General features: G+C 35.5%; 1 protein-coding gene across 1 annotated transcript in view; it reads left to right on the top strand.

The window, feature by feature from the left end:
• The window catches only part of LOC121423971, a 28,760-nt gene extending 5,065 nt beyond the window's left edge, over nucleotides 1-23,695 (top strand). The window contains exons 2-9 of the mRNA XM_041619526.1: nucleotides 3,740-3,846; nucleotides 8,893-8,991; nucleotides 9,865-10,209; nucleotides 11,184-11,282; nucleotides 15,818-16,162; nucleotides 17,172-17,270; nucleotides 22,157-22,501; nucleotides 23,519-23,695. Of these exons, the coding sequence (XP_041475460.1) occupies nucleotides 3,756-3,846; nucleotides 8,893-8,991; nucleotides 9,865-10,209; nucleotides 11,184-11,282; nucleotides 15,818-16,162; nucleotides 17,172-17,270; nucleotides 22,157-22,501; nucleotides 23,519-23,667 (1,572 nt within the window). The 5' untranslated portion in view covers nucleotides 3,740-3,755 and the 3' untranslated portion in view covers nucleotides 23,668-23,695. The remainder of the gene's footprint in view (nucleotides 1-3,739; nucleotides 3,847-8,892; nucleotides 8,992-9,864; nucleotides 10,210-11,183; nucleotides 11,283-15,817; nucleotides 16,163-17,171; nucleotides 17,271-22,156; nucleotides 22,502-23,518) is intronic.
• The last annotated feature ends 205 nt before the right edge of the window (nucleotides 23,696-23,900 follow it).

The raw sequence follows: 23,900 nt of genomic DNA, 5'->3' as shown, positions 1-23,900 counted from the left end.
ACAGAATACACCAGCAAATAGCTCTTTAATTTCGTGTGAGCCGTAAACACATTTCATTCGCACGAGGATAAACGCGTTGAATACTGTACATGTTGTAAGCGGAACCACTCAATAAAATGTCATGGGTGATTAATTTTGAAACCTCCATAACAAGCAAAAGTAAGTACAAAAAAAAAACAAAGGAGTTTTTTTAGAATGATTATTTATATCGAACCAATTGGTAATTCATGTACGAGCCGTCGCGTACAGATGGGGGGGGGGGGCCTTAGGAGTGTGGTTTATGATGTTAATTTTAAAAAAAATCCTCGGAGTGCCAAGGTACGTACGTGGCAATCATCAGATTCTTGAGATACACACTCTTAACTAAAATTTTCAGTAGAAAAATGCATAATACGCTGTATCTGATCTCAGTTTTCAACACATGAGACAATTCGTAACGTACGCTTTATTCATGTTACGCCCCAGTTTTACCTTTGAAGACCTTAATGAACTTTAAATAACCTGCACTGACTTAAATGCCTTTCGATCCATATATTCTTATTCATTATTTCATTGGCTTTGATTGGCTTTAATTTGGTATCAAATATATGTTTATTCTGTAAAATTGATCATAAATATTAAGAGGAATGTGTAAAAATGGGTGTGGCTTATATGAGGTAAATAGAAAGAAATGCTCAGGGGTGCCTCGGTGACACTTTTCGGAGTTTTGAAGCCTATACCTAATAGTGCCACTGCCACTTTGAGACAAAGAAAAAAAAATGTATGTATACCCAACTTGAATGTCATGCCAAAATTTCGGTCATATTTACCTGACCAAAAATCGCAATGGCAATATGCTGCATTATCAAAAACTAACGATATATTGTGCGATGTTTCTATATGATATGTGCGGCATAACTGGTACGTTTACTCTTATCGGGCGCTCGAGCATTCAAGGTCTTACTTCTTACCTGTTACTTTTTTACTACCCCTGGTTGGAGAGTGGCAAATGTAGATAAACGCCTTGCCAAAGGACGCGAGTGCTGCAGTGGGATTCGAACCCCGGACCCTGCGGTTAAAAGTTCGAAGATTTCTCCACTGAGCCATGATTGAATACCTCTACACATTCTGTTAATTGTGTCATTGAGTACTTATTAGCCTGTAGATTGAAGGTCGGGGTCGCGGTAGCATAACTTCGAGTTATATCCATTATTTTTTTATATATTGATCACAAAAAAAATAGAATTGACATTGCGGTTACAAAACCTGATTGATATTGCTTGTCTGGCTTATGCCACTTGATTAATGATAACCATTTACTCATTTACTTCCTCTATCGAAATTGCTTTGTTTGGTAAATTCATATGTCAGTGTATATACTACCTGTGTTTATCAACACTGTTCGAATTTGTTTGCCTTTTTTCCATTCCATCTACCATGTTTATCGCTTAGCGAAAACCATTGAAACAGTTGCAAACAAATATTGAATGACCACACGCACTGAAAATTTTTAACGAAAACAAATAAATGCTTTGAAATTATACTCCAAGGTAAACTATTTTTAAACGTAATATCCTGAATAGGAAATACTATGCAATCATCCATTATACGATTATTCATTTTTTTCCCTGTTATTCAACTAGCTTATAATCGATAAGAAAAGTGAATTAAGCAATTTAATAGACACGTATTTAAATTTTTTTTTTCAAAACCCTTTTATATACTCCTTTCCGAACAAAAGATGGATATCTCCCGTATGTGCCTAAAACAAATAAGTTATAATGTCTCCATTTCTCTTTCTCAAAGCAACTGAGCAATTCTACTACTAACAGAGTATAGTATGACTCTAGCCCAGTGGCGTACCTAGGATTTTCCACAGGGGGGGGGGGGTGGCAAAACCGTCCGCCCAAAAATTTGACAAGCAAAAAAAAAGAGGTCTGCAAGCTCGTCAGGGGGGCAGGGATACGTCTTTTGCATGGGTTGTGGCTCGTCAGAGGGGCAGATTGCCCCCCCTGCCCCCACCGTAGGTACGATAGTGCTCTAGTCCTTTTTCGACATACATATTTCATATGGTGTTCCCCTCTTTTGTGAAATGTATAGTCAGCGGTACCCAATGATTCTCGCTCACAAGCGTAGTTTTGGAGACAGTATGGCCCTTTTTTTCTAATACAACGGCACTATGTTATCCTCAACTCACACACAAGTTTTGGAAATGACTATGGCCCTTCTTTTTTCTTCTTTTTTATTCAACGGCACTATGTTATCCTCAACTTACACACACGTTTTGGAGATAATTATGGCCCTTTTTTATACAACGACAATATGTTATCCTCAACTGACAGTTTGGGAGATAATTATTGCCCTTCTTTCTTTTTTTTAAACAACGATATTATGTTATCCTCAACTGAGCTCATCATAGGCCTATTAATGATCAATCGAGTATTGACTGGACAAAAAGCGAATGTTTCGTTCTTTCATAATAATGTTTCATTATTTTGTTCGACCTTGTTTCCGTCCCATCTACCACCATTTTCGGTTACTGGAAGCTATGGAAACCCATTGCAAGCAAATATTGGATAAAGACAAACACACCAGGGGGGTGTTTCACAAAGATTTAAGTATGACTTAAGTCGCACTTAAATGCCGACGCGTACATGATATGCAACGGGCAATCTTATTGATCAATACGCAGTAGTGCGCGTCCTCTTGGCATGATCTGACCAATGCGGTCAAGCCTTTCATACCGTACGCAACTCGGCATTTAAGTGCGACTCTAACTCATACTTAAATCTTTGTGAAACACCCCCCTGGGCTCCGTCTTACAAAGAGTTCGATCGATCCAATCAATCATAACTATGGACAGCCGGCAAAGTCAACATCTATTATGCATGTCTGTTCAAAATATTTTCTAACTATGATGTATTTTCCTGCATTCATTGTTTTTTCTTTTAAATTCACTATGTTTTTTGTTTACAAAAGACATTGCGCAACTTTCCTGTAGAAAAAAAATTGACACCGATGGATTTCCATACAGTTACGATTGATTGGACTAATCGTTACTCTTTGTAAGACGGGTCCCAGGAATATTAACAAAGAAAAAACAAATATGAAAATTTTTGCTTCAAGGTAAACCATACTTTCAGACACCACATCCTAAATATTACCGATCAATATGCATTCATCCACTACATGTACACCATGTGGTATGTACACAATGCAACTTTTATTTTCGTTACTGATTCAACTGGCTTATTGTTGTGTTAACAAAACCACTGTGATGATATCATCGTGCACAGTTATTAACACGAATGATCTAGAGCACAGGTTAGACAGATACAAAATTTGACAGTTTCTGATCCAAATAGGCATAGAGGATTGGGGAGCGTGAGTATACAAGACCTCTTCAAGTTCAGCAGATAATACTCTAAAAGGATAAAATGAGGGATTAATCCAAAATTGCTTCAACATAGTGGAAATATGCAGTCAAAAATATGTTATCTGATTTTTAAGAGGGCTCTACTTTGTAGGCCACGGGGAAACTTTTGAGAATACTAGGTGTCCTAGTGAAAGAGAGCCGTCCAACCAGTAAGAATGTAAAGGGTGCAACTTATACACATTAAATGTATTATGACGACTATGAGTTACTCGAGAAATGTCGAGCCTCCGATTCTTTAGCATTGTACATGCATTACATGAGTTTTAATGATATTTCTTTTATTATCGTATTATCCTCATATTTTATTGTTGTGCTCACATAGAGGCGGTGCTTATCAAGAATGATGGAGAGAATCTACGGAGGAGGTCATCCTTTTTTCAGGCTTCTTCTTGTTCTTTGGATGTATACCATGATCCACTATGCAGCTGGTCGTAAGTATCAAATCAAATTTGATAATACGCAAAATTTTACTTTTATTGGTGAAATATGCTTCATAGCATTGTGTGAGGGAAACACTGCCTTTTGGGGATGGTTTTATAAGTAAAGATTCATATCATTTATTTATGAAGTTATTTCGTCGATGTGCAGGGTTTGATACATCCTGGTCCAAGCAAGGCAAAGGAAGCAGTGCGCGTGCATTATTTTGGGGAGTATGTGCGTGTAGGTTTGGGCCAGTTTGGGCGTCTTCGGGTGTGTTCTTCTAGAGAAGAAAAGAAAATTCAGGAGATTCCTTTCTGTCCTGCCGTATTGGTTATACATGCCCTTGCATACACAAACACTTTCTCCCTTTTCACTCAACCCTCGTGCACGCACACCACAAAATTTCAAGCATATATCGGAGGTATATCCTCGCTGAATTCTGTTAATTAGGAGTGGGCTATACATGGGTCAAAAATACTAATATGGCAACAGTTTTTTTTTCATTCCTTGTAATGTATCTCAACAAAATTACCTACTGTTAGATATTGAAAAGACACACATCACCAATTTTGCAAAGTTAAGATAAGCAATAGTAAACTTATGACAGAACAAGGTAGAAATAATAGGATTGCTGTATACGATAGAATATGCCCTGTTTGCTCGTCATTTGTAAAGGATGATTAACATTTCATTGTACACTGTAAGGCCCTCGAAGAACCCCGAAATTAATTATTTAACAAGTTAAAGGAAGTATACTGCCGGATTTTATAAAAATAATTAACAAAAACAAATTCCAATTAATATTAGGTAGCAATGACATGGATATTAGCAAATTATGTGTTTTAGGAATAAGTTATACGTGGAGAGACATAGGATGCTCGAAAGTAAAATATGATATTATACTTATGTTTTTGTATATGGGTGTATCAATGTTTAGGTATGTGTGTATGTATATAGTATGCATTTATGTATCTCACGTCTAACATTGCTTCCAAGATTGGTATTGTTTTTTTCTTTGTATTTTTTTAATACCTCGTTGTCACTATGTTATGTTTATGTTGTATTATTATTTTTTCTTATGTTTCTTTGTTTTTGATGACGATCCATAGGCTATATGTCAGGATTTTATATCAACAAACTTTTGAATTTGAATTTTGTATCACAACATGAAATGACAATATTTTTTTTCTCGGGTACGGGTCCGAGAAAAAAACAAATGTGCAGGGCCGAAATTCAAAATGGCCGCCAACATGATGGCATTTACACTGTAGCTCTTCTGGGCCCTGTTACATAAAACTTACCATTATGGTAACTTTGCCATCCAATGGTAACTTAAATGGAATCCTTGATTCTGATTGGTTGTTGATCATTGTTACCTAACCCCATAAACATGCGGTTAGACACCACAACCAGGTAAAAAGAAAATCTTAAAATGAAGAAGATATGACTAAAATATGATGTACATACATTATGTGATGTATCATCGGTTTACATCAAGTACATCAGTTGACAAACAATCAAATTCCCCGGGGGGGGGGGCACTTACATTGACGAGTGGATACCATGCGCGACCCCAAAAAACACGTAAAAAAAGGATGTCTTTTTCACGACAGGGCACGTTATGTACGTATCGTGATAACGGTGTCAAAAACACAGTAATAATGAAAAAGGGTATCTAATTCGTTTGGAAGATTACGTGTTAAGGGTCGAATTTGCGGGAATGATAAAACAAAATTAAAATGTTTTATAAAGGATGTCCTTTTTACCCAAACACTTCGTGTTCAGAGTCCGATTTGGGCGAGCTGTAGAAGGTGGGGTCGTACTAAACCAAATAAGGTAAAGCCGACGACCGAAGGACCCGTAACAATAAAACATTCCTGTACTTGTTTAGGGGTTCATTTCAGGAAATATTTGCCAAGAGTATCGTTTTGTTTCCAATACTTGTTAAGGGTATAAGGTTTCACGCGCCAATATTTGTTAAAGGGTGCATTTTCAGAATATGGAAAGTACGTGTTTAGGGTGCTTTTCGAGACCCCATGGTCGCGCATGGTATCCACTCGTGAATGGAAGTGCCCCCCCGGGTCAAATTCAAAAACTAATTCTAAACCCCAGGAGCCCACTTGTATCATACTAAAGATAACTTACAGGCCTTATGCATAATTACAAAAGTGCTTTAAATGTCGAGTTTTAAGGCCATAATATTAACATGCAGATTTCGCGCTCTCATGCTTATAGGAAGAGAAATAGGAAGATAGTCATCATTTTCATATGATGATATAATGTCCTTATAAAATGTCCCATTCCTCAGTCAAAACTCAAAAGTAATAATAATGAAAAATATCAGATTTTTTTTCTGTCATCCATATCCACCTCACAATTTTCCCACGAAGTACTTGCAAAACAGAGCTTAAATTGACCCCTTTTTCAGATCGCAATATCATATATTTTTAGCTCGCGCTTTGCGCTCGCTTTATTGATTTTCATGATAAGAAAGGAATTTAGAATACCCCAATTCTAGGTCGAAATCTGAAACACACGTTCATTCAAATGCGCAGCTTGTTCTCTATTTAAAAATTCAAATCAGTATCCAGTTTCAGATCACAATATCAAAAATTTGTCTGCTCGCGTTTTGGCTCGCATTTTTTATATGTAAAAATTTCCAATAACTTACAAAATATGAATGGAGTGTCCAGAATTTTTGAGCTCGCGCTTTGCGCTCGCATCAATAATGGTTAGTTTACATGCTTATCCTTACCACGATTACAACAAGTGCTTAGAATTTCCATTATTCAGGTAGAAATGTCAAAATTTTTCAGCTCGCGCTTCGCGCTCGCAATATGATGAAATATGTAACGTCTTCATGGCTAAGTGCAAGCAGTCCATAACAGGCACGTTTTCGATCAGTTCGAAACGTATATAATTTTTTTTGGCTCGCGCTCTGCGCCCGCATTATTAATGTAAGGAAGATCCCTACTTACTCATCCTTCATGATTTACAAAACTTGAATAAAGTGTCTTGTTCAGTAGGTCTAAAGCGAGATTTTTTTTTGCTCATGCTTCAAATCAATTGTTTAGTTATATACCTATTCTGTTAAGTTACAAAAAGTGCTTAGAATTTCAATTCCTTAGGTAAAAATGTAAAAAAATTCAGCTCGCGCTTCGCGCTCGCATTATATGATAAAAAATGTAACATCTTCATGGCTATAACTGCAAGCAATTCTTTAACCTGTACCCTTTTCATCACTTCATTTCTGCTCGCACTTCACGTTCGTAGTAATTATTCACTTGCATACACATCTTTTTTCAGGATAACGAACATTGCCCAGAATGTTAAAAATTTTAGGAAAAAGTACATAATAATTCCCCCCCCAAAAAAAGCTCGCGCTTCGCGCTTGCATTATATAAATAAGGATTATGGTATCATATATTTACGTTTATTCATAAGAATAAAGCTAAGAAGTGACTATTAGGACTACTCCTTCAAAGAAACCAAAAATCCCGGCAAAAATCATATTAGAGCGGCCGATCGGGGAAAATATGGCTGAAGAAAAATTCCGGGGCCCCCCCATTGGCGAAGGCTGGATCCGCCCCTGCCTTAATTACGTCTAGAAGAAACGGGGACTTCATACACAACGCATACCCCAGTAATCCATTCGCTATCCATGGAGTAAAACCCACGATGTGACTCGATGTTTGTTATCGATTTAAATACAGTCTTGATTGAAAATAAAAAATACAGACTTTACTCCATCCATGTTTAAAAATGACTGAATCCACCATTTCCTGACATTATAACAAAATTAAAGGAAATATTCTTAGATTTTGTCATTGTCAATAGATGGCGTACCAAATAACGTGATAGTGATGGCTATTGCAAACCGGCATGAAATTGCCAAATGTCACCATGTAGAAATATGTTACGCACCAGCCAATGTCGTGTGCTTGATTCTGTTTTGAATATTTTGTCCCCCCCCCCACTAACTTCACTAGTCTTGTTCCGGATGACAGATTTCATTGTATACTTATTTCATCGAAACACAGAAACAGAATTAAAAACCAGAACGACCCCTTTCTCAATTAACCCCCTCTCTCAAGCAACCTTCGATTCCTTTGAGTTGCAATACTATTCAGGGAACCTGTCTCTTATAATAAACATAATAGATAGGGTGGCTTTTTTTCTTCCAAAGAACAGATCTGGGCTTTGTGACTGTTTTTTTGTCTTTATCCAGCCTTCGTGACACATCTTTCATGTTACTAATAGTAATACATTTAATGGAACAATATAAACCCCTCCAAAACAAGTTTGAAAATCAATGCATATATAATATCATTCAAAAGATCATTTAATTCTCTTTGATATGATAACATGCTTATTATGATCATGCCATCACGAAAAGAGCAGGATTCAAAAGTGTTGGATGAGGTCTGAATTGAAAAGCTGCAAAACTAGAAGAAATAGTCATGAACTGGTACGGGTCAAATAACACGATTCTTTTGTCTGTGTCAATAGAGATGAACATTCATTCAAATCAAGCCTCTGCTTCTTCGTTGTTATGTTTTGGTGTGATAACCTAGTTTCAGACGTGTTTTGAAATGCCCATTCATGGATGTTTATTACGTGTTTGCTTGTGCAGAGGTGTGTTTGATTCCACGTTAATGGTGATGTTCAGGTGCATGAAAACAAAAGAAATCGATGAGAAACTCACCACGAAAAAGGTACAGTGACTTTCAATATTGTGTCATTTTGCAACTTTTGGATTTTGACCTTGTGACCTTGCCCCCACATTTCAAGGCACTGTCCCTCCATGTGAACCATAATTATATCGTGTAGACTATAATTTTAAAGAGAATTAAATGATCTAATATTGGTATCAATCACACATTGATATTCACTAAAACCAAGAAAGAAGGGGTTATCGATCAATGCCAGACTTCCAAACCATTTTGAGGACTTTATTATTGATTACACTCAGTTTAACATTATGTTAAGCTGAGTATAATCATCAAAATTGAACTATTCCCGATTATCACACTTTATTATTTTTCTTACTCTAACAGAGGATTTCTCTTGTTCATTATCAAACATGAACGTGTCAATGGCGGTGGTTTGTGATGGATATTACGACTGTGATCATTACGAGGATGAATTAAATTGCAGTGAGTTTTAGGTTTTTAGTTTTTAATAAATTTCAAGTTTTTAATTCCATACCAATGAGCGTCAGAATGTTTTTGAATGTTTGAAGGGCTAAGTAAAATATGGACGGAGGAGGGGGGGGGGGGGGGGGGCTCTGGAGCCCCTCCTAAGTTCCATGGGCAGTGATATCTTATTTTCACTAATATTCACATATATTCATAAATCTCTTTTAAAAATTTCATTTTTTAAATAATTATTTACCCCCCCCCCCCGATTCGCTTAATCTATGCTAAATTTGTTTCAAATGTTCTCAGTTACTTTATCCAATGTAACTTACTCAGTAGTATAATTCTTCATTTTCTAATTTCGTAATTGACCACGTCATGGACAGGCCCATTCGTTTTGCACAATCACATGAAAACTCAATTCTGCCCAAGAATGTTCTTTCTGAATTTTGTATTCTCACACATATAGTTAAACATTAGGGACTAAAATGTTGCTGTCTATGTTATATATGATACATACATGAACATAATATTTGCTTTGCCCAAATCCTCTTAGTTTTCATACCGTATTATGTTCCAATATTGTCAATTTCCTTTCTGTCTGAGATTTCCTCTCCATAAAATTAGGCAATTCGTAGATCACGTAAATAAAAGTTTCAACCTCGAAGAAAATATGAGGGTGATCTCATGCCAAATTTTAAGGAAATATCACGTACTTTAATATTTTGAAACAACTTTTCTTTCTTTAGTCAAAAGATCCAGTTTCGTTACTATGATTGTTAAACAACCCATGTTGAAATTTTCAAATTTTGATCTCACACTGGAAAAAAATGACACTTTTTCTGAATTTTTCTACCACTTCTTTTTTCTTCTTATTTCTTTTCTCCCCAGATCATCCAGCTATTTATCTAAAGGAAGGGGAATTGCACTCAATCTCCATACCACGCAACTACGATGTACGATTTTACAATGTATACTGGCTGCAAACAAATGATACATATGGATTTCGAGTCGTGTTTCAAGATTTCTATCTCAGTTCTACTAATCAAGTCCAAATAGGGACAGGCACTGATCCAGCTGATCTGCAGTCCGTCACCAAAACTATCTCTGGATCTACATCTTGCTGTCCTTGGGATGTCTACGTAGAGACCAATAAGATGTGGATTGCTGTCATAGGCGGTCTGACTTACACCAATCTTGAGATTGAAGCGGACATCATAGCTTTCAACCTTTCAAGTGAATATGATATTTTACTGACATTTTAGATATCAAGAGTAGAAAAACTACAAATATTGGTATAAAACTGATAATACTGTTGAGAATTAAGCCCGTTTCAAGGTAATATGAAGAATAGCAAGTTGAATGGTTATGACAAACCCGTCTACATTACATAATTCAACATAGAAGCAGTGCTAATTTAAAAAAAAAACTAAGCTGAATATTTGTCAAAGAGAGAAAAGGGGTATTTATTTTATATTTCTAGTTCATTGACCCCAAAGCACCTCCGACCCTGACTGATACTGTTTTTATTCATTTCATATAATTTGTGATATCAAAAAAGCAATTTCATATAAGACTTATAATATCAGCATTATCTTTAGAATTAAAAACCTTAAATTTTGGTTAAGTTCTTTTAAGGTGATATCAATTATTTATTGACCCTAAATAATTTTGACCTTCGCCCAGTGACCTAAATTTTATGCCGATATTTAATAATCGCTCTTATCACAACATGGTATGATCGAATTTATCCTAAATGACCAGAAAATGTCAAGTATTCAGAAATACTTTGTACATTTATGTCCTTAGATTTATCATAAAATTGTAAAGTCATGATGACATTTCAAAAACTTAACCTTGCTAAGCTTTTAATGATACTACAACATGGAAAAACTTTATTGACCCTGAATAACCATTGACCTTGATTATGTGACCTGAAACTTTTGGTAAATGATCACTGATACTTTATTTCATGAATTAGATCCATACAAAGTCAAAATTATGATGACATTTAAAAAAAAAGTGAAACTATGTCCTGCTTTTGTTATATTATGCTGGCGAGACAAAATCGAAACCGAAACACGGATAGAATTAAAATACTTGGTAGTGATCAGAACAAGCCAGTAGATCTAGTACAAAGTTGCCTGATTCTTAATCTATTTTGCTCTCATACGGCCCTATGATTTTTTCTTCCTTTTCCTTCTTATCAGCTCTGTTTAATTGTCCAATGAGCAATATGAACGTGTCATCAGATGTTCTCTGTGATGGAGTGTATAATTGTGATCATTATGAAGACGAATCAACATGCAGTAAGTCATTCAAAGAAAAAAATGCCCTTTATGCACCTATGATTTCATTTTAAAATTATTTCCATTTTACAGGTCAAGTCCACCCCAAAAAAAATCTGATTTGAAATAATAGAGAAAAATCAAACTAGCAAAATGCTAACAAATTTCATCAAAATCGGATGTAAAATAAGGAAAGTTATAGCATTTCAAAGTTACTTATTTTTCACAAAACAGTGATATGCACAACTCCAATGAGACAGTCGATGATGTCCCTCACTCACTATTTCATTCATTTTTTTATTGTTTGAATTATACAATATTTTATTTTTTTAATAGATCTAACAATAAGGAAAAACTTGACTGAATCATATAGTAGTAAACGATGCTCATTCCATATGTTCAGGGAGAAATTAATCGTTGTTTCTCTTGACAATGAGGAGAAAAAAGATTCCCTATTTAATATAATAACATACAAAAGAAATAATAAATGGATGACGTCATCAGTCTCCTTATTTGCATAACCACCAGGATGTATAACTGTTTTGTGAAATTAAGGAAAATTTAAAAATTTCACAATTTTCTTATTTTACGTCCGGTTTTGATGAAAGTTTCAGTGTTATGCTTGTTGGATTTTTCTATTTTTATCCAAATCAAGTTTTTGTTGGGGTGGACTTGTCCGTTAAAGATTTATATAGGCCTATTGATGATCATAAGGAGATATTGACAAAAAATCCTACATCAATGAAACATCAGCAAAACAAACAAACAAACAGTAGTATGAAAAGAGAGTTTGCTGCACATGGTAATAATGGCTCCATGACTTGCTCCGACGACAATTGCTCCGATTGAAAATCTGCACATAAATTCACACATAAAACCTTACTTCCAAAACTAAATAAACCCTAATCCTTATCTTGACATTATTCTGAACAAAAACTCTAACACAATCCTGACTCTAACCCTATGCCCTCTGAGATATTAAGACCGGAGCAATTGTCGCAGGAGCAAATGTCGTGTCACCTCAATAATAGGGCTGAAAACAATTGGACTTAGAAGGGATGACAATGCTGGTTGAAATGTATACAGGGCGTATAAAAAAAGTTTACACTTTGAAAAAGCCCTGGAAATTGAAATATATACAACATGTGGGTAATTTTTTCACATATAATCTTGGGTTTGGGTCTCATCTATCCAATGAAAGTAATAGTATTTTCAGAATGTTACACTTGAGTGAGCACGGTCCATTTTTGTAAAGCTCGCAGAAATCTGTTAGCGCAGAAACGCTCTTTTTTCACGCTGTGTCAAGGGGAAAGGGCGAAATCAAACTTACCCTGTAAAACTTTTCTCATATATTTCCCTTGCAGCTTTTTTCCATTGAAATAAAACGGACACATTCAAGCATTTTGTAACGACTTTGACACCCAAATTGCAATTTCAACACTTAGTAAGCACAACTTTACCATTTTTGTGCCAGCTGGATCTGAGTACATATAACTGAATCTGAACAAAAGTTTATATCAGACATCTCAAGCATTTTATCACTAATATTTTATCGTTTAAAGTGGCCGGTTTAAACTTCATTTTTTATTTAACACGTGTTTCTCTACACTTTTCCCAAGCTTGACAATGATTAACAAATGAAAATTAAGCCTAAGCCATTTCATGTAAATCATAGCTCATCGTAAAGCAAATATCGTCACGATGGCCGCGATGTGTGGGGGGAGCATAGGCGGCGGAAGCGGGGGGGAGTGTCCCCCTTAATTTTTTTTGATAACCTTTTTTTTTTTTTTTTTTTTGCTTGTCAACATTTTTTCCTGCGCCCCCCCCCCTAAACTCACGTGGACCGCCCCCTGAAACGTGTGTTGTCCCCCCTAAAATTTAGGTTGATGACCTTTTCTTCTTTTTTTTTTTTTTTTGCTTGTCAAAAATTTTCTGGTTAGCAACTCATATAATTTCGGTTGATAACCTTTTTGGGGGACGCTTTTCAAATTTTTTACCTGTGTCCATCCCAAAATTTCAGGTGGACACCCCCTAAATTTTTGGGCTTCCGCCGCCAATGGGGGCGGGGGGGGGAGTGGGGTGGGGTGCAATCAAGGGCGCAATGCACTCTTCGTAGTGTTTTGGTCAAGGAAACAAGTTTAAAAAGGTAAAAGATATCTTCAAATCATTTTTACTAGCTCAATTCCACGTGTTCTTCATGATTAAGGTTACTTTTATTCTCATAACTATTTCAAAGTTCTGCGCAAATCATTTTTCCCTAACTTTTCAAAAGTATGGTGCTCACTTAAGCTGAAATATTTTTCGACAGTTATATCGTCATTTGTTTAAATGGATCAGTAATAATGTTAGAATGTGGAAAAATCTTCAGGATATTACAAATGTACAATTTTACAAGATTTTCTTTTTATATAAGTGTAAACTTTTTTTGATACACATTGTATACCTAAGAGTAATAGCGCATCAAAAGTAGGTTGCAAGATATCATGATAATTGGCAAAATCCTATGAATAAGAGAAACATATACGGTTATACATAAATACATAACAGGTACTTATACTGTATAGCGCTTTACCAAAATATGATCAAAGCACTTTACAATGAACAACTAATAATAATGATAATAATGAAGTTATATTGAAAACCCTATTAAAGTGCTATTTCGTTTAAGTGCTGTATACTGTAATCATACCCCTATTGACACGATTGACTGTATCATAAATCTTTGTCATTATCAGCCTTTACATTATAAAATGATAGTTATATCATGCAACACAGATGAGTGCCTTTTTCACATGTTCTAGGAAGATTTCCTTTTGATGTGTTGACGCTAGGCCAGGACCCGGTCTTACAAAATAGAATATCTTTGAAACATTTTAATCAAACAGAAATTAATAATTGCCAGTGGCGTAACAGGCGAGGGAGCAGGGGGGCAAGCTGCCCCCCTGGCGGATTTCACCTGGAAATAAAAAAAAAGGAAAAAGAGAAAAGGGAGGGAGAAAGATAGGGAAAGGAAAGGGGGAAAGGAGGAAAGGAGGAAAAGGAAGGGAAAAGTGAAAAGAAAACGAAAAAAAATATTTAAAAATTTAAGTGAAAAAGGAAGTAATTAAGCGGGAAAAGGAACGAAAGGAGAACATTTGAGAAAGAACAAATCATTCCGAAATAGGCCTATGTAATGCAATAGAATAATGGGAAATAAATAAACAAAAGATGACAAAGTGGCAAATAATAGCGGGAAATGAAGGTAGAATGGAATTAGTCAAAAGCTAAATTGGAGAACAAAGAAAAGGGACACGAAAAAAAAAAACTTATTAACACGACTGGGCTGCCGCCGATTGAAATTAAAGAGCGGGAAGAAAGATGGACAGTATACAACATTGTGCTATAAGCTTGCTAAATTTTATGGAACTAAGCTAACGGGACTTTGCCCCTGACTCCACGCAGTATGGGCTCTTCATCTATAACATTCAAATGGCTCTGTAACACCCCCCCCTCCTGTAGGGACCCTTCCTACATTAAGTTTTACGTCCAATCATTGGCATATAGGCCCTGGGAGTCTTTGTTCCATAGGAGACAACGTATAATGAAATTAATGGAAACAATGAAATGTGTTATTTGCTAAATGTAATGGAAAAATCTATTACATAATTAGAATTTAATTTCAATTTTGGTTCATTAGCAACTGGGTTGAATAAATGTGTTGTGTAAAAGCTAGATTCTGTATACACCTGCGATTTGATAAAAATAGCGACAATCTGCGAGGTTCAAAAGGCTTTGATATCAAGACCCAACTACATTGCACTGCCGAATATGAGTATGGAAGGGTTGGGCCATGGCCCCAAAAGTTCCACAACCAACAGCAAAAAAAAAGGAGGAAAGAAAAGCAAAGGAAAAGTGAAGGATATGAGTTTATTTACTGAATATAATATAAAAAATATCTCAAAGTTAGATTCTCATGAAAAGGTGATTTTTTTCTCGCTCGCTTCGCTCGCTCGGGACTTATATTAAGCAGCTTTTTAGCACATGCACCATACTGTGTCCCTCGTTTTTTGTACCCTTCACGCTACTGCCGCAAAGAATCCTGTTCACAGTTGGGTACAGGCCTCAAAAAAGGAATGGAAAGAGGAAAAAATGAAATATATTATTCTTTTGATATCATGTCAAAATCTAACACAAAACTGGATTTTTGTATTAAAAATGTCAAAATTTTTGCTCGCTCGCTTCAGTCGCCCCCACATTTTTTTAAAAGATAAATTCTGCCCGATACGCAATATCTGGCCCTCTCAAATCGTCGCCTCATTACATCATTACGCCTGTTCATACCATATGACCGGGAAATTTTTTGCTCTTGCCCCTCCCCCCGACCCCTGTTACGCCGCTGATAATTGCAATAGGCGATTGATGTGATTTACAGCCCTTGTAAGTGCTGTGCTAGAGGGCAAGCCGTTATGAAATAATGGCGTGGTCATTTGAACACTATCCAAAAATAGAAATAAGCAGGAACGTAAGTCGTCACGAGTCTTGAATATTTTTTTTCATGTGCCTTTCCCATCTTTCAGATTATTCAACGACGTATCTACAAGCGGGAGAATCGCATTCGTTCTCCATACCACGCAACTACACGATAGGATTTTACCACGCAACCGTGCTCCAAACAAATGATACGAATGGGTTTCGAATCGTGTTCCAATATTTATATCTCTCTTCTAGTCATCGAATCCAAATAGGGACAGGTACTGATCCGTCTGATCAACAATCTGTCATCACAACCATCAATGGATACAGATCCTGCTGCCCTGTTGATATCTACGTATATACATATAAGATGTGGATTGCTGTCATAGGCGGACTGACTTACACCAATCTTGAGATTGATGCGGACATCGTTTCTTTCGATCTTTCAAGTGAATATGATATTTTACTGACATTTTTAATACCAAGAGTAAAAAACTAGAAATATTGGTGTAAAAATGATAATAATGTTGAGAATTAAGCCCCTTTCCAAGGTAGTATGAAGAATAACAAGTTGAATGTGACAATCCCGTCTACATTACATAATTCAACATAGTAGCAGTGCTAACTCTGAAAACAATTTAGCTGAATATTTGACAAAGAGAGAAAAGGGTAATTCATTTTATAATCAAATACCTAGTTAGTTGAGCCCAAAATGTCTTTCGACACTGGCTGAGAAATTTGTTATTCATTTCATATAATTCTTGATATCAAACAAATAAATTTCATATAAAACTTATAATATCAGCATTATCTTAAAAATTCAAAACCTTAAATTTTGGTTAAGTTCTTTTAAGATGATATCAATTCATAGACCCTAAATAATTTTTGACCTTCGCCAATTGACCTGAAATCTCATGCCAATATTTAATATTTGCTCTTATCACAACGTGGTAAGATTGAATTTTTCCTAAATGACCAGAAAAAATGTCAAGTATTCAGAAATACTTTGTACATTTATTTCCTTAGATTTATGATGAAATTGTAAAGTTATGATGGCAATTCAAAAACTTAACCTTGCTAAGCTTTTAATGATACTACAACATGGAAAAAATTTATTGACCCTGAATAACCATTGACCTTGATTATGTCACCTGAAACTCTTGGCAAATGATCACTGATACTTTATAACCCTTATTTCAAACTCTCAAGAAGATCCATACAATGTCACAAAGACTTATGATATTTTACAAAAAGTGACCCTATGTCCTGCTTTTGTTATATTATGCTGGCGAGACGAAATCGAGGCTTCTTATAATATCAACAGAAACACGGATAGAATCAAAATACTTGGTAGTGATCAGAACAAGCCAGTAGATGTAGTACGCAGTTGCCCGATTCTTAATCTATTTTGCTCTCATACGGCCCTATGATTTTTTCTTCCTTTCCCCTTCTTATCAGCTCTGTTTAATTGTCCAATGAGTAATATGAACGTGTCATCAGATGTTCTCTGTGATGGAGTGTACCATTGCGATCATTATGAAGACGAATCAACATGCAGTAAGTCATATAAAAAATACCCATTATGCACCTATGATTTCATTTTAAAATTATTTCCATTTTACAGGTCAAGTCCACCCCAGAAAAATGCTGATTTGAAAAAATAGAGAAAAATAAAACTAGCAAAATGCTGAAAATTTCATCAAAATCGGATGTAAAATAAGAAAAGTTATAGCATTTTAAAGTTTTACTTATTTTTCACAAAACAGAGATATGCACAACTCCAATGAGACAGTCGACGATGTCCCTCACTCACTATTTCTTTTATTTTTTTATTGTTTGAATTATACAATATCTTATTTTTTTAATAGATTTCACAATAAGGAAAAACTTGACTGAATCATATAGTAGTAAACGATGCTCATTCCATATGTTCAGGGAGGAATTAATCGTTGCTTCACTTGACAATGAGGAGAAATAAAGATTCCCTAGTTAAGACTTTGTAATGACATACAAAAGAAATAATAAGTGGATGACGTCATCCGTCTCCTCATTTGCATAACCACCAGGATGTATAACTGTTTTGTGAAATTAAGGAAAATTTAAATATTTCATAATTTTCTTATTTTACGTCCGGTTTTGATGAAAGTTTCAGTGTTATGCTTGTTGGATTTTTCTATTTTTATCCAAATCAACTTTTTGTTGGATGGACTTGTCCTTCAAAGATTTATATAGGCCTATTGATGATCATAAGGAGATATTGATAAAAAAATCCTACATCAATGAAACATCAGCAAAAACAAACAAATAAACAGTAGTATGAAAAGAGAGTTTGCTGCACACGGTAATAATGGCTCCATGACTTTTGCTCCGACGACAATTGGTCCGATTGAAAATCTGCACATATGTTCACACATAAAACCTTACTTCCAAAACTAAATAAACCCTAATCCTTATCTTTACATTATTCTGAACAAAAACTCTAACACAATCCTGACTCTAACCCTATGCCCTCTGAGATATTAAGACCGGAGCAATTGTCGCAGGAGCAAATGTCGTGTCACCTCAATAATAGGGCTGAAAATAATTGGACTTAGAAGGAATGACAATGCTGGTTGAAATGTATACAGAGCGTATCAAAAAAAGTTTACACTTTGAAAAAGCCCTGGAAATTGAAATATATACAACATGTGGGTAATTCTTTTCACATATAATCTTGGGTTTGGGTCTCATCTATCCAATGAAAGTAAAAGTATTTTCAGAATGTTACACTTGAGTGAGCACTGTCCATTTTTGTAAAGCTCGCAGAAATATGTTAGCGCAGAAACGCTCTTTTTTCACGCTGTGTCAAGGGGAAAGGGCGAAATCAAACTTACCCTGTAAAACTTTTCTCATATATTTCCCTTGCACTTTTAGTCCATTGAAATAAAACGGACACGTTCAAGCATTTTGTAACAACTTTGCCACGCAAATTGCAATTTCAACACTTAGTAAGCACAACCTTTACCATTTTTGTGCCAGCTGGATCTGAGTACATATAACTGAATCTGAACAAAAGTTTATATCAGACATCTCAAGCATTTTATCACTAATTTTTTATCGTTTAAAGTGGCCGGTTTAAACTTCATTTTTTATTTAACACGTGTTTCTCTACACTTTTCCCAAGCTTGACAATGATTAACAAAATGAAAATTAAGCCCAAGCCATTTCATGTAAATCATAGCTCATTGTAAAACAAATATCGTCACGATGGCCGCGGTGTGTGGGGGAGCATAGGCGGCGGAAGCGGGGGGGGGGGGGGGGGGGGACGTGTCCCCCTAATTTTTTTTTTCATAACCTTTTTTTTTTTTTTTTGCTTGTCAACATTTTTTCCTGCCCCCCTAAATTCACGTTGACCGCCCCCTGAAACGTGTGTTGTCCCCCCCTAAAATTTAGGTTGATGACCTTTTCTTTTTCTTTTTTTATTTTCTTGTCAAAAATTTTTTGGTTAGCAACTCATATAATTTCGGTTGATAACCTTTTTGGGGGACGCTTTTCAATTTTTTTTACCTGTGTCCATCCCAAAATTTCAGGTGGACACCCCCTTAATTTTTGGGCTTCCACCGCCAATGGGGGCGGAGGGAGTGGGGTGGGGTGCAATCAAGGGTGCAATGCACTCTTAGTAGTGGTTTGGTCAAGGAAACAAGTTTAAAAAGGTAAAAGATATCTTCAAATCATTTTTGCTAGCTAAATTCCACGTGTTCTTCATGATTAAGGTTACTTTTATTCGCATAACTATTTTAAAGTTCTGCGCATATCATTTTTCACTAACTTTTCAAAAGTATGGTGCTCACTCAAGCTGAAATATTTTTCGACATTTATATCGTCATTTGCTTAAATGGATCTGTATTAATGTTAGAATGTGGAAAAGTCTTCAGGATATTACAAATGTATAATTTTACAGGATTTTCTTTTTATATAAGTGTAAACTTTTTTTGATACACACTGTATACCTAAGAGTAATAGCGCATCAAAAGTAGGTTGCAAAATATCATAATAATTGGCAAAATCCTATGAATAAGAGAAAACATATACGATTATACATACATACATAACAGGTACTTATACTGTATAGCGCTTTACCAAAATATGATCAAAGCACTTTACAATGAACAACTAATAATAAGGATAATAATGAAATTACATTGAAAAACCCTTAAAGTGCTATTTCGTTTAAGTGCTGTATACCGTAATCATACCCCTATTGACTGTATCATAAATCTTTGTCATTATTAGCCTTTACATTATAAAATGATAGTAATATCACGCAACACAGATGAGTGCCCTTTTCTCATGTTCTAGGAAAATTCCCTTTTAATGTGTTGACGCTAGGCCAGGACCCGGTCTTACAAAATAGAATATTTTGAAACATTTCAATCAAACAGATATTAATAATTGCCAGTGGCGTAACAGGCGAGGGAGCAGGGGGGAAAGCTGCCCCCCCCTGGCGGATTTCACCGGGAAATTAAAAAAAAGGAAAAAGAGAAAAGGGAGGGAGAAAGAAAGGGAAAGGAAAGGGGGAAAGGAGGAAACGAGGAAAAGGAAGGGAAAAGTGAAAAGAAAACGAAAAAAAAAATATTTAAAAATTTAAGTGAAAAAGGAAGTCATTAAGCGGGAAAAGGAACGAAAGAAGAACATTTGAGAAAGAACAAATCATTCCGAAATAGGCCTATGTAATGCAATAGAATAATGGGAAATAAATAAACAAAAGATGACAAAGTGGCAAATAATAGCGGGAAATGAAGGTAGAATGGAATTAGTCAAAAGCTAAATTGGAAAACAAAGAAAAGGGACAAGAAAAAAGAAACTTATTAACACGACCGGGTTGCCGCTGATTGAAATTAAAGAGGGGGAAGAAAGATGGACAGTATACAACATTGTGCTATGAGCTTGCTAAATTTTATGGAACTAAGCTACCGGGGCTTTGCCCCAGACTCCACGCAGTAGGGGCTCTTCATCTATAACATTCAAATGGCTCTGTAACACCCCCTCCTGTAGGTACCCTTCCTACATTAAGTTTTACGTCCAATCATTGGCATATAGGCCCTGGGAGTCTTGGTTCCATAGGAGACAACGTATAATGAAATTAATGGAAACAATGAATGTAATATTTGCTGAATATAATGGAAAAATCTATTACATAATTAGAATTTAATTTCAATAGGCACTTTTTGGTTCATTAGCAACTGGGTTGAATAAATGTGTTGTGTAAAAGCCATATTCTGTATACACCCGCGATTTGATTAAAAATAGCGACAATCTGCGAGGTTCAAAAGCTTTGATATCAAGACCCCAACTGCACTGCACTGCCGAATATGAGTATGGAAGGATTGGGCCATGGCCCCAAAAGTTCCACAACCAACAAAAAAAAGGAGGAAAGAAAAGCAAAGGAAAAGTTAAGGATAGGATTTTACTTACTGCATATAAAAATATCTCAAAGTTAGATTCTCATATATAATGGAAATATAATGGAATATAATGGAAAAATCTATCACATAATTAGAATTTGACTACAATATGCACTTTTTGGTTCATTAGCAACTGAGTTGAATAAATGTGATGTGTAAAAGCTATATTCTGTATACACCGCGATTTGATTAAAAATAGCGACAATCTGCGAGGTTCAAAAGGCTTTGATATCAAGACCCCAACTGCATTGTACTGCCGAATATGAGTATGGAAGGGTTGGGCCATGGCCCAAGAAGTTCAACAACCATTAGCAAACAAAAAAGAGGAAATAAAGCAAAGGAAAAGTGAAGGATATGATTTTATTTACTAAAATATTATAATATAAAAAAATATCTCAAAGTTAGCTTCTCATGAAAAAGTGATTTTTTGTCGCTCGCTTCGCTCGTTCGCGACTTATATTCAGCAGCCTTCTAGCACATGCACCATACTGTTTCCCTCGTTTTTGTACCCTTCACGCAACTGCATCAAAGAATCCTGTTCACAGTTGGGTACAGACCACAAAAAAGCAATGGAAAGAGAAAAGAATGGAATATATTATTCTTTGGATATCATGTCAAAATCTAACACAAAACTGGATTTTTGTATTAAAAATGTCAAAATTTTTGCTCGCTCGCTCCCACATTTTTTAAAAGATGAAGTCAGCCCGATACGCAATATCTGGCCCTCTCACATCGTCGCCTCATTACATTATTACGCCTGTTCATACCATGATATGACGGGAAATTTTTTGCTCTTGCCCCCCCCCACCTGTTACGCCGCTGATAATTGCAATAGGTGATTGATGTGATTTACAGCCCTTGTAAGTGCTGTGCTAGAGGACAAGCCGTTATGAAATAATGGCGTGGTCATTGGACCACTATCCAAAATAGAAATAAGCAGGAACGCAAGTCGTCACGAGTCTTGAATATTTTTTTTCATGTGCCTTTCCCATCTTTCAGATTATTCAACGACGTATCTACACGCAGGAGAATCGCATTCGTTCTCCATACCACGCAACTACACGAGAGGATTTTACCACGCAACCGTGCTCCAAACAAATGATACGAATGGATTTCGAATCGTCTTCCAAGATTTGTATCTCTCTTATAGTCATCGAATCCAAATAGGGACAGGTACTGATCCGTCTGATCAACAATCTGTCATCACAACCATCAATGGATACAGATCCTGCTGCCCTGTTGATATCTACGTATATACATATCAGATGTGGATTGCTGTCATAGGCGGACTGACTTACACCAATCTTGAGATTGATGCGGACATCGTTTCTTTCGATCTTTCAAGTGAATATGATATTTTACTGACATTTTTAATACCAAGAGTAAAAAACTAGAAATATTGGTGTAAAAATGATAATAATGTTGAGAATTAATAAGCCCCTTTCCTGCATGTAGTATGAAGAATAACAAGTTGAATGTGACAATCCCGTCTACATTACATAATTCAACATAGTAGCAGTGCTAACTCTGAAAACAATTTAGCTGAATATTTGACAAAGAGAGAAAAGGGTAATTCATTTTATAATCAAATACCTAGTTAGTTGAGCCCAAAATGTCTTTCGACACTGGCTGAGAAATTTGTTATTCATTTCATATAATTCTTGATATCAAACAAATAAATTTCATATAAAACTTATAATATCAGCATTATCTTAAAAATTCAAAACCTTAAATTTTGGTTAAGTTCTTTTAAGATGATATCAATTCATAGACCCTAAATAATTTTTGACCTTCGCCAATTGACCTGAAATCTCATGCCAATATTTAATAATTGCTCTTATCACAACGTGGTAAGATTGAATTTTTCCTAAATGACCAGAAAAAATGTCAAGTATTCAGAAATACTTTGTACATTTATTTCCTTAGATTTATGATGAAATTGTAAAGTTATGATGGCAATTCAAAAACTTAACCTTGCTAAGCTTTTAATGATACTACAACATGGAAAAAATTATTGACCCTGAATAACCATTGACCTTGATTATGTCACCTGAAACTCTTGGCAAATGATCACTGATACTTTATAACCCTTATTTCAAACTCTCATGAATTAGATCCATACAATGTCACAAAGTTATGATGACATTTTACAAAAAGTGAACCTATGTCCTGCTTTTGTTATATTATGCTGGCGAGACAAAATCAAGGCTTCTTATAATATCAACAGAAACACGGATAGAATTAGAATAATTGGTAGTGATCAGAACAAGCCAGTAGATCTAGCACGCAGTTGCCTGATTCTTAATCTATTTTGCTCTCATACGGCCCTATGATTTTTTCTTCCTTTTCCCTTTTTATCAGCTCTGTTTAATTGTCCAATGAGCAATAAGAACGTGTCATCAGATGTTCTCTGTGATGGAGTGTACCATTGTGATCATTATGAAGACGAATCAACATGCAGTAAGTCATTTAAAGAAAAAAAAAGTTTTTTGCCATTTATGCACCTATGATTTCATTTTAAAATTACTTCCATTTTACAGGTCAAGTCCACCCCAGACAAATGCTGACTTGAATGAATAGAGAAAAATTAAACTAGCAAAACGCTGAAAATTTCTTCAAAATCGGATGTAAAATAAAAAAGTTACGGTATTTGAAAGTTTTGCTGATTTTTCACAAAACAGTGATATGCACAACTTCAATGAGACGATCGATGATGACCCTCACTCTCTATTTTTGTATTTTT

Source organism: Lytechinus variegatus, chromosome 11 (genome assembly GCF_018143015.1).
Source record: "Lytechinus variegatus isolate NC3 chromosome 11, Lvar_3.0, whole genome shotgun sequence".
Taxonomy (NCBI): domain Eukaryota; kingdom Metazoa; phylum Echinodermata; class Echinoidea; order Temnopleuroida; family Toxopneustidae; genus Lytechinus; species Lytechinus variegatus.
Note: the sequence above shows the minus strand (reverse complement) of the source record. Positions and strands in the feature narration are given on the sequence as shown.